Raw genomic sequence first — 15289 nt, forward strand, 5'->3', positions numbered from 1 at the left:
GTATCATTCATAATCGGTTTATTTTACCGGATGAAACTCATAACGCACGGTTAATAACAATACTTCAAACACGCATCCTGTGAATGATTATTTCGCTGGTACGACGTTTATTACATTTTTACACACACGTTTCCTCGTAACGGCGATGCGCGGATCTACTTTCTCTCATAAACTAGTTCCTCCCATTTCGCCATTTTATGCTCCATAGCTTAGCTGCTTTGTTGTGACGAGAAAATCAGCTCGGACCGTAAAACAACAGCACGTTTAATGCAGGTGAAAAGTTAGCTACTGTAGTGAGTTTAGTTGATGAATTATTACGCAGCTATATAGCGACCACTGGGAGCTCTTTACTGCGCGCTGTGCGAGGAAACGGTAAATCAAAGATTAGGTTAGCTTAGTTAGCTCGCCTGGCAACGTGTTTGCTGGCCGCAGCCGAGAAAGACGACGGCTCGTCGCACATTATATATTTCTCTGAAACTGTTACCTACCAGAAGACACATTGACGACCACCGTGAAAGACACGAAGACTGAGGAGATGGCGACCTCAGTGGGAAACGTGGCTGACAGCACAGGTAGGTTGATGGTGGCTAAAGTTAGCTTAGCATGATAGCTCGCGTTAACAATGCTACTTCGATCGAGCTCGCTGGTGAACAAATTATCCAGCCAGCGTTTATTAAAGCTACTGAAGTGTATTTATTCGGTTTTTTTTAAAGCTATTTAATGTTGTTTACGGTGGCTACACAGGCCCAGTTAATGTTAATGCGTGATCTATTCAGTCTCGGGCTAATGGTAATGTGGCTAGGTTAGCATGATTTGAAGCAATTCGTTTGCAAAGAACACATAAAAAAAATAGTTGACGACCCACGATTGTGTGTAAATGTTCAAACGCTGTGTTAACAATTCACAGACGTGACGTTATCACGTTTACGTAATGGGGTTTTTTTGCCTACAGACAGTTTGCATTAGCTAGCTATTTGAAGTGTAGCCCGAGTGACATCCAGATGTCGTTGTATTTCTGAGTGACCAGAGGGAAAGGAGGGGGGAAGAATAAAATAAAAATGGCTTCCACCGCCTAAAACATCCCTGCCTTTGCTTCTGATAACAGTTATAAGCGCCTGTGCTCATTATCGCCACAGACACAACCAGGGCCCTGCAGACATCACCGCTCGGCGCAGATTCCCAAGGTTAAAGGCTGCTGTTGTCTGTGCTTTCGTAGTTTATCCTGAAGCTGATATCAACGGGATTGATATCCGATCGTGGTCATTGATTGATTGATTAAACCGTGCGTTGTGAGCGGTCGGTTTATGTAATTGAAACTATCCATCCTTCTCGCACACACACACACACGCGTTATGACGTAATGGATGGATGAACCTGATCTACTGCTATTATATATGTAGGGGTTTTTTTTTTTTTCATTCGGCATTATAGCATTTGTTTGCAGGTGGGTGTGGATCCACTGTGTGTCAGCTGGAATGTCCCTAAACCATTTTTGCCACACCCAGAATAAATTCACCTCAAAGTGACTCTGCAGGATGAAAATATAATATTCAAATAAAATCCTCATTTACAGACCCAGTTTTTCTATTTTTAAGGCGGCATGCTATTGAAATGTGACTTGGCAGCTGTACTGTCAAGCTATAGATTCATCTTTTAAAATGTGAAATCCAAAGTATCACCAGCCCTTCTGATCCCTGCCAGTGTACCATTCCCCCCCTCCCGTTTGTTTTTTCATCTCATGCATCAATATTGTTGTGTTACCTTTTGCTTTATTGTGGGTGGAAACCCTGGTTTTGCTTTTATATGAAATAGAATTTGACTAAATATGTTTTACTGATATACAAAAAAAGGTTAAACTGTGCAAGAAAGCACACTGCGGTTCTGACAACCTCAAATAATTAGCTGCAACAAAGGTTTTTCCGCAAGGTGATCTTGTTTGAAATCATTCTCACACTAAAACGTTTACGATAAAGCATAAAAATTTGTGCACAAGTATGCAGTTTCTATTCTGAAAGGGAACTTAAATAATTTAAACATGTTACAGGCAGTTATGTGAGCAATTCAATTCAAAGACAGCTTTACATGTTATGCAGTAAAAAACAAACAATAATTGCTGCAATTGAAAAGAGAATTGATTTTTTTTTTTAATCCAATGGTGACCACAAGAAATAAAGTTAAAATGTAAAATTACCAAAGATTTCACATAATTGAGGCACTTGATCTCAGTGTTTCCTTTATTTTACCCAATGCCTTGTTTTCTCTTGAATTCAAATTGTTAGCCATTATCTGTCATTGACAGCATTAGCTTCATCTCTTTATTTATTTTTTGTTTTCTTTTGTCTGCTTTAATTTCTTCCATCACCTCTAACATGTTGTTTCCCCCCCTCCTTGGGCTGTGTTGGTGCTCCAGAACCGACAAAACGTATGCTTTCCTTCCAAGGGTTGGCTGAGCTGGCGCATCGGGAGTATCAGTCAGGGGACTTTGAGGCAGCTGAGCGCCACTGCATGCAGCTATGGAGGCAGGAGCCTGATAACACAGGCGTGCTGCTACTCCTGTCCTCCATCCACTTCCAGTGCCGAAGACTCGACAGGTGAGGTGTGGGGGGGCTGACTTAACGCACACTGAGCATGTGGCGTGGAAGTGGCAGAGAATAATGGGTCTGCTGTGACTTTCAATGCACACAACTGGTCTTGGGAGTCAAATGCAGCATCTGAGCTGTCACCTGGAAATCCTGTTGCTCGGTTTAATATGAACATGCTCTGTCCCTTCATGATTCTAACACTGTCTCGGTGGTGGCCATACTATTGCTTTGCAGGTGCCACGGTGAAGGTTTCGGGTCTTTCGATTTACAGGTTTAAACGTTTAATCTTGTTTGTTCTTTTACATCACACAATACCAACAGTATACTCCCAAGATAATATGAATTTAGCGTGTTTTCATATTACTGTTATTTGTACCATATAATGACACTCTGATTAGTGCGCTTTCATTGTTCATTAAGTTAAAATGTTCAACAGTAGCTAGTCAAAGCTTTGCCATATGCGACTATCAAAGCCAAATAAATATGGGGCATATTGTTGGTGATAGATGCACCGCTTGTTTGTCTCTGTTTGGAGTATACTGCCAGCATGGTAATTACTTAAAATAATGGGCACCTAAATGATAGATTTTGTTTGAACCTAAATTATGTTTTGGAAGATGGTAAAAAATGGTTGTACGGTTTGTCATGTATTAATGAATTCAACATTTTAAGGATTTTCATCACGATGTGCTGTTCAAATGTTTACCCATATGCCTTTTAAAACAGGTTTCTCTTTTTAACCACTCACACCCTGCTGCTGTCTCTTCATAATACAACGAGCCAGCACTGTCAGCCACTCTCTTCAGGATTGTGACCGTTCTGTATCCCTTCTGGCCCTACAGGTCCGCTCACTTCAGCACCTTGGCCATCAAACAGAATCCTATGTTGGCTGAAGCCTACTCCAACCTGGGGAACGTGTACAAGGAGCGTGGACAACTGCAGGAGGCCATAGAGCATTATCGCCATGCTCTGAGACTGAAGCCAGATTTCATTGATGGATACATCAACTTGGCAGCAGCTCTGGTGGCCGCAGGAGACATGGAGGGAGCAGTGCAGGCTTACGTGTCTGCATTACAGTATAACCCAGTAAGTGAAAAGCCTTATGGAAAACGCTACAGAGTAACTTAACACCAGGCTGAGAAGCAGTGCACTTCTGCCATTTCCTGTTGGAAGTCACAAGCCTGTTTCACCTCTAACCACACCCAGGATCACTAATAGGTATAGTTTGGTGTGGTCAGAAGTGTGCTCAGTTGCACCTTTTATCCACACACAACAGGGATGTTATGGCAACCTGAAATATACCTGTGCATCACTAACCCTAACCCTCAGCAGAGACAAAATTTTCAGGGGTGTCAAGTTACTCTTTAAATTGACACTTAACTCTAGAGTAATAAATTGATCTGTGGTTTATTGTAGCAGTACAATTAAAATGTTTGTTTGTTTTTTCCCCAGGATCTTTATTGTGTGCGAAGTGACTTGGGCAACTTGCTTAAAGCCCTTGGGCGTTTGGAAGAGGCTAAGGTATGTTACAGCGGGTTGGCCTTTGTATAGATGTGTTGTTTGTATTTTTGTTGTAGATTTTTATTTTTTATTTTATTTTTTTCCTTCTCTATACATTTTTGTTTTTAGTTTCCCCCCTCACTAAGGGCATAGACGACATTCCCTTTTCCCTTTTTGACAGTTTAAATCCAATTTGAGTCCTTTCCCTTCAACCCCCTTTGCTAAGTGAAGGACAGCAAAGAATAGCCTTTTCTGATTTTTCCCAGTTGCAGTGAGCCTTTCACCCATAACTTGCTAAAAGACTGGTGGGAGTATTGGACTGCATTTTCTGTAAAATAAAAAAAAAATAAAACAGTATTTTTTTATGATAGTACACACATTTGATTTGATTACTTTTTAGACAGCTTCATGTCTATTTTTTCAGTGTAGGACACTTATACATTTGTCCCCACCCTGTGTCACTGTTAGTCCCAATGTTCTTTTCTTTACCCCGACCTTTTACAAGAGGTCACCCCCTCCCCTTTCAGGAAGAAAGGCTGGAGCTCTAAAATTGAAAAAATTGAATCTGTATTGTCATTTTTGGACCTTGGCCCATGCATTTTCATATTGTTGATTTTGGAGGGAAAATGCTGGCTCGGTCTTTGAAGAATATATGAACTGATGAGAAGCTAGTATACCTTTGCAGTGCAAAAAATAAGATGGTTTCTAACCTAACCACTGTACTCCAATATAGCTTATCAAATGCCCATTGACAAGCTTTTGGTCTCAGTTTGCTGTCAGTACAGTTACTGCCAGTGGTGGGGTTGTTACACGTTCATTTGTCATTTAAAACTTGTCTATATGGGGGGGGCTGGGGGGGCCTGGGTTGGATCAAATCTGGAGATGTGGAGTTGTCCCACTGGTTACAGGCCATCTTATTTCGTGCTTGAGGGGGGTCAAGGAGTGGGGAGGAGCACCAGGGAGTCACAAGCTCCCCTGCTCTGTCGCTCCACCCCCCGCGCGCTTGCTGAGGATTGGTGGAGTGTGCGCGCTCAGAGCTGTCTTCCTGACTGTTAAGCTATACCCAGTCAGTGCTCAAGCACATCCCTTTTGCTTGTGTGCTTTTCATGCACACATGCATTAGATTTTCTTTTGTCTTTGGTGGATACTAAGAATTGAATCCAGCTGGTTATCTATTCTGATATCCACTGCTATTTAATAGTGTTTAATTGTGTGGGTTTAAGGGAGCTCATTCTCAAGTGCCTTGTCCAAATTACGTCAAGCAGACAGCTCACAATCTGTACTCCACCACCTGCGTCAGATGCTGGGTTAGAAAGACAGAAGCAAGCGCAGCAAGCGATGACTTCTTTATTTCAGAGCTGTGGAGGCTTCTAGATACAAATAATTACACCACAGATTTTTCTCCCTATCCCATTGGCCAGGATTCAAGAAAGCAGGCCAGGATAAAGAAATCAAAGTTTGAAAAATATTTCATGAACATGCAAAATGAGTAAAAGAAAAGAAATGATTAATACTTTTTCCCTTGTCCTTTTAAATATGTAATATTATTCCCAAAGAAATGGGATCAGTTCATTTGGGCAAGATCAAGCCAGTAACTGCCCTCCTGTAGTTTCATATGAAAACTGAATTGATCTACAGCTGGAAGCCTGACTATATTTCGATGTTAAACTGAACACATCAAAGCCTTTCTTCCCTCCCAGTTACCCTCAAAGCATTTCTTTTGTTTTCTTTGAAATGAAACATTCATTGCATGAATGAAAACTAAGAATAGTCTGTTATGTTTGTTGTGATTTGGAAGAACCAGTTTTATTTCCATATAAAAAAAAAAAGAAGAAGAAGAATGTATTGTTTGAAAACTTCTACTAACGATCTTGTTTTCTGATTTTGTCTCTTTTGGTTTTTCCACAACTGATATTGTTATTTAGAAGGTTTCAGGTGGGTGACACTATTCCTGCGTAGGTGCCTGGCGGAAAGGAACACTAGGGCAGCCTCAGTCCTCTCCTCTTCTTCCAGCCAGCTGCGGCCACCACTCTGACAAAGTCCAAAAATATGGTAACGGGTTTGTAACTGCCAACAAAAGAAAAACCACCTCACTTCATGCTTGAGCTCCTCTGTCTTGTGGCTTCCTTTTGAAGACCAAAAGAAAAAAAGTAACTTAACGAATTAAAGCAAGCATTTCTTAAAATATGCTTATACTAATTACCCAATTCTGTATTAAGTAAAAAGAAACTTGGATTTGGAAGCAATAATCGTGAAAATCAAGTAAGATCCCTCTAACTCTTACATGTTGTTTATTTTTCCTATTTTGTTTTGTTTTTCCTTCTTTATTTGGAGTTGCAGCGTTCTGATGATGCAGAATAGTGCGCTGTGAGTCTGCAGTAGCGCAGGGGCTGCGCAGCGATACCCTCGAAGCAACCAAAAAGGCGGCAAGCGCAAGCAGCGACCCCCACCCCCTCACTCCCTTTGGCCTGTTGGTTGCGGACCTCTCCCCACTCACAACCAGCCTCGCTCCCAAATGCCCCAAAATCTCAGACATAATTGGCTTTGAAAAACACCTAATTTGACATGTATAGGAAATCCCTACTAATCGCAAATGGCTGTTTATTTTCAAACGCCCAATGACATAACATCACAGTGCTGCTACTGGTTGATTACCCCCAAATTCCCCCAAAAATGCCCCCTTTATTCTGAGATACATTTTGGGTGCTGAGTGTGTGCCAGTCTGGTGCTGCAGGTGTTCTGCCAGGGGTTGTTGGTCTGCAGCTGTCTCACCTGGCCATTCAGCCGGCGCAGCAGCGAAGCAATGACTTTTGCCAGGTGCAAGGTCACGCAAGCAGCATTATATGGTGCATTGTGGTGGTAGTGGTGGCAAAAGACACGCACACACCGCGCGCTCGCGTTTGTTGCGCATGCATTACAGGGACCATCATTTGCACGACTTGTCCAGCATCCTAGGTTGTGAGATATTATGCCCACATACAATATACAGCGCCTATGCAGTTATTGCTGGTGTTTTTATTTGTTTTTTAAAAAATTCTATTTACTACTTTGGGTTATAACTAATCAGTGTTGATAATATTAGGGGGCTGCACACTGTACCTGATGTGGGGACCACTACATTTGGCGAGAATGTGGTCATAACTGAAGGATGAGGGCCTTTCGTGTGCTTGTTGGTTGGATCCGCGCAGCGTAGGAAAAAGCAATGCAGCTTAGCGCGGCAGACTTGTGCGCACACGAGCCCATGCTGTAGACTCACTTTTTGCCATGATGGAGAATAGTCACTAATTTTGCTTTCTCTGCCCTTTTTGTTTTTTCTTACTTTTATTCTCAATCTTCTATTCATTTTTATTTTACAACCCCCTACCCTCCCTTCTACATACTATACCTCTCCCATCCTACCTCTTCTCCTCCTTTCCTGTGGTTTTTTATTATAAACCCATTGAAGGCTTGTTACCTGAAAGCCATTGAGACTCAGCCCAACTTTGCAGTGGCTTGGAGCAACCTGGGCTGTGTGTTCAATGCCCAGGGAGAGATATGGTTGGCCATACACCATTTTGAAAAGGTCAGTTGTGTCATCTTTCGTAACGGTTTTCAATCCTACTACTTTCTGTCTTTGTTTGTTCTTGTGTCGTGCCATGTTTTTAATGTTTGTTTTCCATATTTAGGCGGTGACCCTGGACCCAAATTTCCTTGACGCATACATCAATTTGGGAAACGTCTTGAAGGAAGCCCGCATCTTTGACAGGTGTGTCAAACGTTGACATAGTAGACAGTATGATACTCCCTTTATACATTCATGTCTAATCTTTTGTCTTTAGGAACACCGCCCTTTCACACCCACGTGTAATTTTGAATGAGTCAAGAACGTTCCATTACGTCCTTGTCTGTGCTGTGATCTTTGTAGTTGTCACAGACCATGTTTAAGCCGCGCCGATTGCTTCACCCACAGATTCACCATCATGGTTAGGGCTGTAACTAAACTGCAGAAATAGTTTAGAAATACATTTGTGCTGTATACAATATGTTTTAACAGTTATGGCTTTGTTTAAAGTGTGTGCACAATTTTGCAATTACACTGTTCTTGAGCATAACACCATATCTTCCTTATCTTATGTTTATAGAGCTGTGGCTGGATACCTAAGGGCCCTGAGTCTTAGCCCAAACCATGCAGTTGTACATGGAAACCTGGCCTGTGTCTACTACGAGCAAGGCCTCATTGACCTGGCTATTGACACTTACCGTCGTGCTATCGAATTGCAGCCGCACTTCCCTGATGCCTACTGCAATCTGGCAAATGCCCTGAAGGAGAAAGGCAATGTAAGGCAGTGCTTTGTGTCCCATATCTGCACAATCCTAAGTGGCAATATCTTTAAGTTGGTAAGAATTTACTGAATTGAACCTAAAGTTTCTTTCACAGGTGTCCGAAGCAGAAGAATGCTACAACACGGCCTTGCGTTTGTGTCCAACCCACGCAGACTCCCTTAACAACTTGGCCAATATCAAGCGTGAACAGGGCAACATTGAGGAGGCAGTTCAGCTCTATAGAAAAGCACTAGAGGTGAGTTAGGAAATGTTTCTGTTTTTGATATTTTCCTATAGGTCTTTAACAAAACCATTATGATTGCTGTAAATGTGAGCATGGTATTCTTGTACTTTTCTTAGTAACCCTTTTTATTTCTCGTTCAGGTGTTCCCAGAGTTTGCAGCAGCTCACTCTAACCTGGCCAGTGTCCTGCAGCAGCAAGGAAAACTCCAGGAGGCCCTCATGCATTACAAAGAGGCCATCAGGTTTGTAAATCTATGATACAGGTACTTAGTTTGTATTAATGTGGTGGTGTATGTGAACATGTACTGTCCCCATGTTCTGTACAGTTTAACCTCAACAGAGACTAGTTTGATTTTTTTCATTCATTTCAACATAGTCAAGTAATGCTCTTGTTCATGTGTTTAAACCATTTTTCTTGTATGATTTCAGGATCAGCCCCACATTTGCTGATGCCTACTCAAATATGGGCAATACACTGAAGGAAATGCAAGATGTACAGGGAGCGCTTCAATGCTACACCCGTGCCATCCAGATCAACCCCGCCTTTGCTGATGCTCACAGCAATTTGGCCTCCATCCACAAGGTGGGACTGAAGGGCTTTATAAACTGTTGGAATTGGTCAATAATGTTGTACTGACTAATGGGGATCATGCTGGTTAAAATTGTATATGTAGGATATCACTTCCTGTCTTGGACAGTTGATAATGGATCATTGCAATATTACTGTCTTCAAATGAACAGTTTTTATAGCTTTGAGGAGTCGCATGTAGATAACGCACACTTGGACGTTACTACTCCTTTATGTGTAGTAGAATATATTGCTGTTTGTGTTGCTTGTATTCTAATATTTCTTTTGACAATTAGGATTCTGGAAACATCCCAGAGGCCATTGCTTCTTACCGCACAGCCTTGAAACTCAAGCCAGACTTCCCTGATGCTTACTGCAACTTGGCACATTGCCTACAGGTTGTTATATGCTCGTATCTTTGTCAAATATTTACAGTACATGTAAAAGCCATGTATTTATTTTTAACCCTGTTGAATTATAAATTGATTTTCTAACTTTTTTCTTCTTTCCAGATTGTGTGTGACTGGACAGATTATGATGAGCGGATGAAGAAGCTTGTGAGCATTGTGGCTGACCAGCTGGACAAGAATCGCTTGCCTTCAGTGCACCCTCATCACAGCATGCTGTACCCACTCTCACACGGCTTCCGCAAGGCCATTGCTGAACGCCACGGAAACCTTTGTCTGGACAAGGTACACGCACTGATAAAAGCAAGTAAACTTTAATTCATTTTTGGGGGGGGGCGGGCGGGGATGGAAGGTGGCTGGTGATGGCAGTGGCTGCAGGGATATGGGGGAAGGTAAGGGATGGGAGAGATACTGGATGTATTTAATGATTTTGTAGAAAAAGAGGTGAAAGCTGGTAGTGAATGGGTTGCTTGCAGGGATGAGGGTATGGTATAAGGTTGGACATAGATTTTAGATTAATGAGTGGTGGTTTTTTTATGGTGTTAGTCCATTGCTACTGTGTGTGTGTGTGTGTGTGTGTGTGTGTGTGTGTGTGTGTGTGTGTGTGACTAATTCAAACTAGAATTGTCTGTCCTGATGTAGTTGTATTCTTACACTGTTGCTTATTCCACAGATCAATGCACTGCACAAACCTGCATATGAGCATCCGAAGGATCTGAAGTCCAGCGGCGGACGTCTGCGTGTTGGTTACGTCAGCTCTGACTTTGGCAACCACCCTACTTCCCACCTGATGCAGTCCATTCCTGGCATGCACAACCCTGAGAAATTTGAAGTATGTGATATTTATTAATTCATGTTTTGCTTATTACAATCTTACCAGTAAACTATACAAGGAGTTTACTGAAATCATCAATCAAATTATGTATGAAGTATTGGTAATAGCATATGTTAATGCATGAGTCATTTTTTCCCTCAAGGTGTTCTGCTATGCGCTCAGCCCTGATGACAGTACCAACTTCCGCGTAAAAGTGGTAGCAGAGGCTCATCATTTCACAGACCTCTCACAGGTAACTTTTACAACTTGGGATTGTTTCTTCATCAGTACTTGTATATTTACTGAGCAAATATTAACCTTAAGGATGTTTTTTAACTGACTGGTCATTTCATCAAAAGTATTGTTGTGTGTAATGTGATGTCCAGAGCAAGCCATTTTTACTCAAACTGGTACCTCTGTCCTCCAGATTCCTTGCAATGGCAAGGCAGCTGATCGTATTCACCAGGATGGAATCCACATTCTGGTCAACATGAACGGATACACCAAGGGGGCCCGAAATGAGCTGTTTGCCCTCCGCCCTGCACCCATTCAGGTAAGTGCTACATACATAGCTGCAGCTATCAAATTTACAAAACAGAAGATAAGACAGATTTTTTATATTGTTTTTTTTAGCAATGGGCTGGTAACGTTAGGTTGCTGTATAATACCGTAGTTACCATGTGTTGTTTGCTGTTTTTAGCTGCTAGCTAACTGGCTTTTTGAAGCCCTGACGTTGTGCTGTTGTGCCAAGCTAGTTTGGTTTAAAAACAGACACACTTTACAGAGTTTTGGTTTTGTCCAGAGTTTGGGATCATTTCAAGCAGAAACAAAACCAAAAATGTATGTTTTCTCTGGCCTGTCTCTTTTGTGCGACAGTAATCATCCGTGCAAAACACAGTGAGCTATTTGGCTGTATGTAGTTATATGTATTAAACAAAGCCCTGATGCAAATAATTACTCAAGGAATCATTTAAGCCCTAATGATTTCTGATTTACAGTTATTTCCTTCTAATTGTCGCCTGTGCAAATAAATAACTGCACTTTTACAATCACATTAATCTGATCTCTCATGGGTGTATACAAAATATGGTTGGCATGCACAAATAATTGTTTGTTTCTGCGCCTTCGACAGTCTATGTGGCTGGGTTACCCTGGAACTAGCGGGGCGCCCTTCATGGACTACATCATCTCTGACAAGGAGACATCACCTGTTGAAGTAGCTGAGCAGTATTCTGAGAAACTGGCCTACATGCCCAATACTTTCTTCATTGGAGACCATGCCAACATGTTCCCTCACCTCAAGGTTTGTCCATCCTTACATCACTGCAGTTTCTTTGAAGTTTCTTGTTTAATAAAATCAAATCAGTGTTTGTAATGTTGGTTTTCTTTTATTGACCCACAGAAAAAGGCGGTAATTGATTTCAAGTCTAATGGACACATCTTTGACAACCGCATTGTTCTTAATGGTATTGATCTGAAGGCCTTCTTGGACAGTCTGCCTGATGTGAAAGTGATAAAGGTGAGTTTAGAGAATTTAGTTAGTATTTTGTGTTTGTATTATTACTTTGTACTTTGTCATTTCTGTCTTTGTGTTATGTTAATGAGAAAATATTATTAATATCTGCTTATTCAGGTAACATTTAAAAAAATTGAAATATGTCAATATGGATAATGCAGTTAAAAAGATAGTTTCTAATTATAAGTTGAAACTGTTCTCTGTGACTAGATGAAGTGTGACAACAACCAGGATGCTGCCGGGGACACAAATGGAGCTCTGTCCATGCCCGTTATCCCCATGAACACAGCAGCTGAAGCAATCATCAACATGATCAACCAAGGCCAAATCCAAGTCACGATCAATGGCTTCACTGTCAGCAATGGCCTGGCCACCACACAGGTATGTCTGAGTTGGACACACTTGAAACTAAATGTACAACTTAAGGGATTTCATATGGTTACAAAACCTCTACAAATGCAGAAACAAGCCAAGAGCAGCAATTTAATTTAGCTTGCCGCTTTTCCAGATCTTTTCAGCAGATGAGGTTGTAGTCTCTGAAACCTCCTTGCAGGTATGGCGTCTGCATGAACATAAGGTTAAAGCACAGAACTGTTGGTGAGGGGAATAGTTAAAATTAATATTACGGTCTTGGCTTTCCAAAAAGCATATACTCACTAGTAGGCTCATTACCATCAAGAGGCTCAAACTGTCAAAAAATCCCACTTAATAACTCTTCAGAACTCCACCTCTAAGCAACCCTGCATTATGCCCCATTTTAGATCAATAACAAAGCTGCCACTGGCGAGGAGGTTCCACGCACAATCGTTGTGACAACCCGCTCCCAGTATGGTCTGCCAGAGGACTCCATTGTCTACTGCAACTTCAACCAGCTCTACAAGATCGACCCCCCTACTCTTCAGATGTGGGCCAATGTAAGTTAGACCGGCTTTATTATAACAACTGCTTTGAAGGTTTCTTCAACTCTGCACTTAAAAATATGCTAATCTGTTTTAAAACTCACCTCTACCTGCAGATCCTGAAGCGCGTTTCCAACAGTGTGTTGTGGCTTCTTCGTTTCCCCGCCGTCGGCGAGCCCAATATCCAGCAGTACGCTCAGAACATGGGTCTGCCTGGCTCTCGCATCATCTTCTCTCCCGTGGCCCCCAAGGAGGAGCACGTGAGAAGGGGCCAGCTGGCTGATGTGTGCCTAGACACTCCACTATGCAATGGTCACACCACAGGCATGGATGTTCTCTGGGCTGGAACACCCATGGTCACCATGCCAGGTTAGAACACTAGGGACTGACTTAAAACCCTTGTTTATTACTGATACAATAAAACTATTTTAGTCATTCTAGAGAAGAAGTAAAAAAGAATTCTATTGAAGGTTGTTTTTTAATTGTTAAACCTCTTTGTAAAGGTGAGACCCTTGCCTCCCGTGTTGCCGCCTCACAACTCAACTGTCTTGGCTGCCCTGAGCTAATAGCCCACAGTCGCCAGGACTATGAGGACATAGCAGTCAAACTGGGATCTGACATGGAATAGTAAGTAAAATTTGACTTGACTATTGAAAAACATAGTAGTTTAACTGCGTAGTCTGACCGTTTTCTTTGTCTCCTTCAGCCTGAAGATGGTCAGAGCACGTGTCTGGAAGCAGCGAATCTGCAGCCCTCTTTTCAACACCAAGCTGTACACAATGGACCTGGAGAGGCTCTATCTGCAGATGTGGGAGCACTATAGCAATGGCAACAAGCCTGAACACCTGGTCCAGACAGTAGAGACCAGTGAGAATGCCTGAACTTGGAAGCACGCTGATTTCTTTTCCCTTATAACCCCAACCATGTTCAGCCCTCCCCACCATCTTTTTTTTGTTTTGTTTTTTTATACCATTATCAGCACCGTAGCTTGGAATAGGCCATTTCCACTCCAGCCTTCTCCCTGAATGACTGTCTCCATCTCTCTCATTTACTATTAATGGGACTCTTTATTTGTGAAGGAGCCTACAGATGTACACATTCATCCCCCATCACATTCGTTGTTGCATCACACATCTGCATTTCCTGAGCCAGATCGAGCCTGAGACTTTCAGGCACCTCATCTGAGACTCTTGTCCTAAAACACAGTATATTGGTGAGCATGAGAAGATTGTGAATGCCCTGCTTACCCCTTCAGTACTTGGATCAGTGGATTTTTATTTTTTTTCCTCCTGTCGGTGTGCGTACAGGACTAATTGCAGCTTGTGAAGGGAATGCCCAGCCGTCATTACTTGTTGATCTATTTATAAATGGATTAAGAGTGTTGTGTGTTTTAAAAGGACAATGTTGCACCATGAAAATTGTAACCCTGACTTAAGTTTCATCAGCTTTAACATACAATTGTAAAAAATAGGTTGCAACTGCTCTTTAGTTTGTCTTAAGCTGTTATTAAATTACTGCAATGAGTAGATGTGCGAGTCTTGAGGAATATGGTCTAGAATGAAGATTTCGTCCCCTCACCAAATGCCAACTTTTATTAATTTTGTTGTCAATCAAGGAATATGTTCAGTAGCTGTTGTCCTGTTTGATGTCACACTATGCTTGTAAAAATGATTGGACAAAGCTGGACAAAGGAGCTTCAATTCATTGGAAAGGGCCTAAATTTAAGTTTAGATGTCAGAGCTGTTCACAAATTGATCTTGTTTTTTAATCACTCAAACCAGGAACGGCCTAGGTAAGTATTTTCTAAGCAGTTTTTCTTTTTGTATTGTCCGTTAACTGTATGCTGTCAATGATGCCACGAGGCTCTAAATATAATAAAAAATAAAGAGATGGCAAAACTCTGCTGTCTTTTCCGGCTCACTTGATTTAGTTGTTGGTGAAAACAATAAAAAGTTAAAAACATCAGCCTTTGTTTCCTTGTTTTGAAAGCTATTATAGCATTAGTATTCATGTGTAGTAGCAATCTATTTTAAATGACAAATTGGTGGTTATTCCAGTAGATTTAGCCTCTATTGGTACTTGAGATCAATGGAGCAAAATGTATAAAAATGTTCAATCTGTTCCACCTAACCTTGTCAGTCACCATATCAGAATCAGAAATACTTAATTGACCCCCAGTTGGAAATTCTGTCATGTTACTGAAATTTATGTAACCATAGAGTAATTACAAGAAGGTTGAAAATGTGTGCATTACACTACAAAACAATATATATAGACAATTATGTGCATCATACTACACTTTTTAACTAAATATAAATGCAGGGAAATGGGATCTAAATGTGTTAAAATGCAAGAATAGTACAGTATGAATTCACTAGTATGTATGTATGTATGTATGAGCATGTGTGCATTCATATCTTTTACATGAGTAAATGTAGTGTACCACAGCACCAAAATT

General features: G+C 41.4%; 1 protein-coding gene across 7 annotated transcripts; it reads left to right on the plus strand.

Annotated features, from left to right (window-relative positions):
* Window positions 1-188: 188 nt before the first annotated feature.
* Window positions 189-14793, plus strand: ogt.1 (O-linked N-acetylglucosamine (GlcNAc) transferase, tandem duplicate 1). 7 transcript variants are annotated; one of them, XM_051419105.1, is made up of 22 exons: window positions 189-572; window positions 2411-2591; window positions 3425-3668; window positions 4035-4103; window positions 7528-7644; window positions 7748-7827; window positions 8204-8399; window positions 8488-8640; window positions 8769-8869; window positions 9057-9210; window positions 9492-9593; window positions 9708-9887; window positions 10276-10434; window positions 10580-10669; window positions 10844-10969; window positions 11549-11719; window positions 11819-11935; window positions 12143-12313; window positions 12694-12846; window positions 12948-13200; window positions 13335-13458; window positions 13538-14793. In XM_051419105.1, exons 1-22 carry the CDS (start codon window positions 536-538, stop codon window positions 13710-13712), a joined length of 3153 nt encoding a protein of 1050 aa, XP_051275065.1. In that variant the 5' UTR covers window positions 189-535; the 3' UTR covers window positions 13713-14793. The 7 variants fall into 7 exon arrangements, with proteins under 7 accessions (XP_051275065.1, XP_051275063.1, XP_051275064.1 ...); XM_051419103.1 differs by having other exon boundaries at window positions 190-572; window positions 9708-9905; XM_051419104.1 differs by having other exon boundaries at window positions 190-572; window positions 8500-8640; window positions 9708-9905.
* The last annotated feature ends 496 nt before the right edge of the window (window positions 14794-15289 follow it).

Source organism: Dicentrarchus labrax, unplaced genomic scaffold, assembly GCF_905237075.1.
Source record: "Dicentrarchus labrax unplaced genomic scaffold, dlabrax2021, whole genome shotgun sequence".
Classification (NCBI taxonomy): Eukaryota; Metazoa; Chordata; class Actinopteri; family Moronidae; genus Dicentrarchus; species Dicentrarchus labrax.

Excerpts from the sequence above, each read along its gene's own strand:
- ogt.1 (XM_051419103.1), top strand. The coding sequence starts at position 536 with ATGGCGACCTCAGTGGGAAACGTGGCTGACAGCACAG. Across the intron at positions 7,828-8,203 it reads GAAGCCCGCATCTTTGACAG|AGCTGTGGCTGGATACCTAA; the intron begins GTGTGTCAAACG and ends TTATGTTTATAG. Across the intron at positions 8,400-8,487 it reads CCCTGAAGGAGAAAGGCAAT|TTTCTTTCACAGGTGTCCGA; the intron begins GTAAGGCAGTGC and ends TTGAACCTAAAG.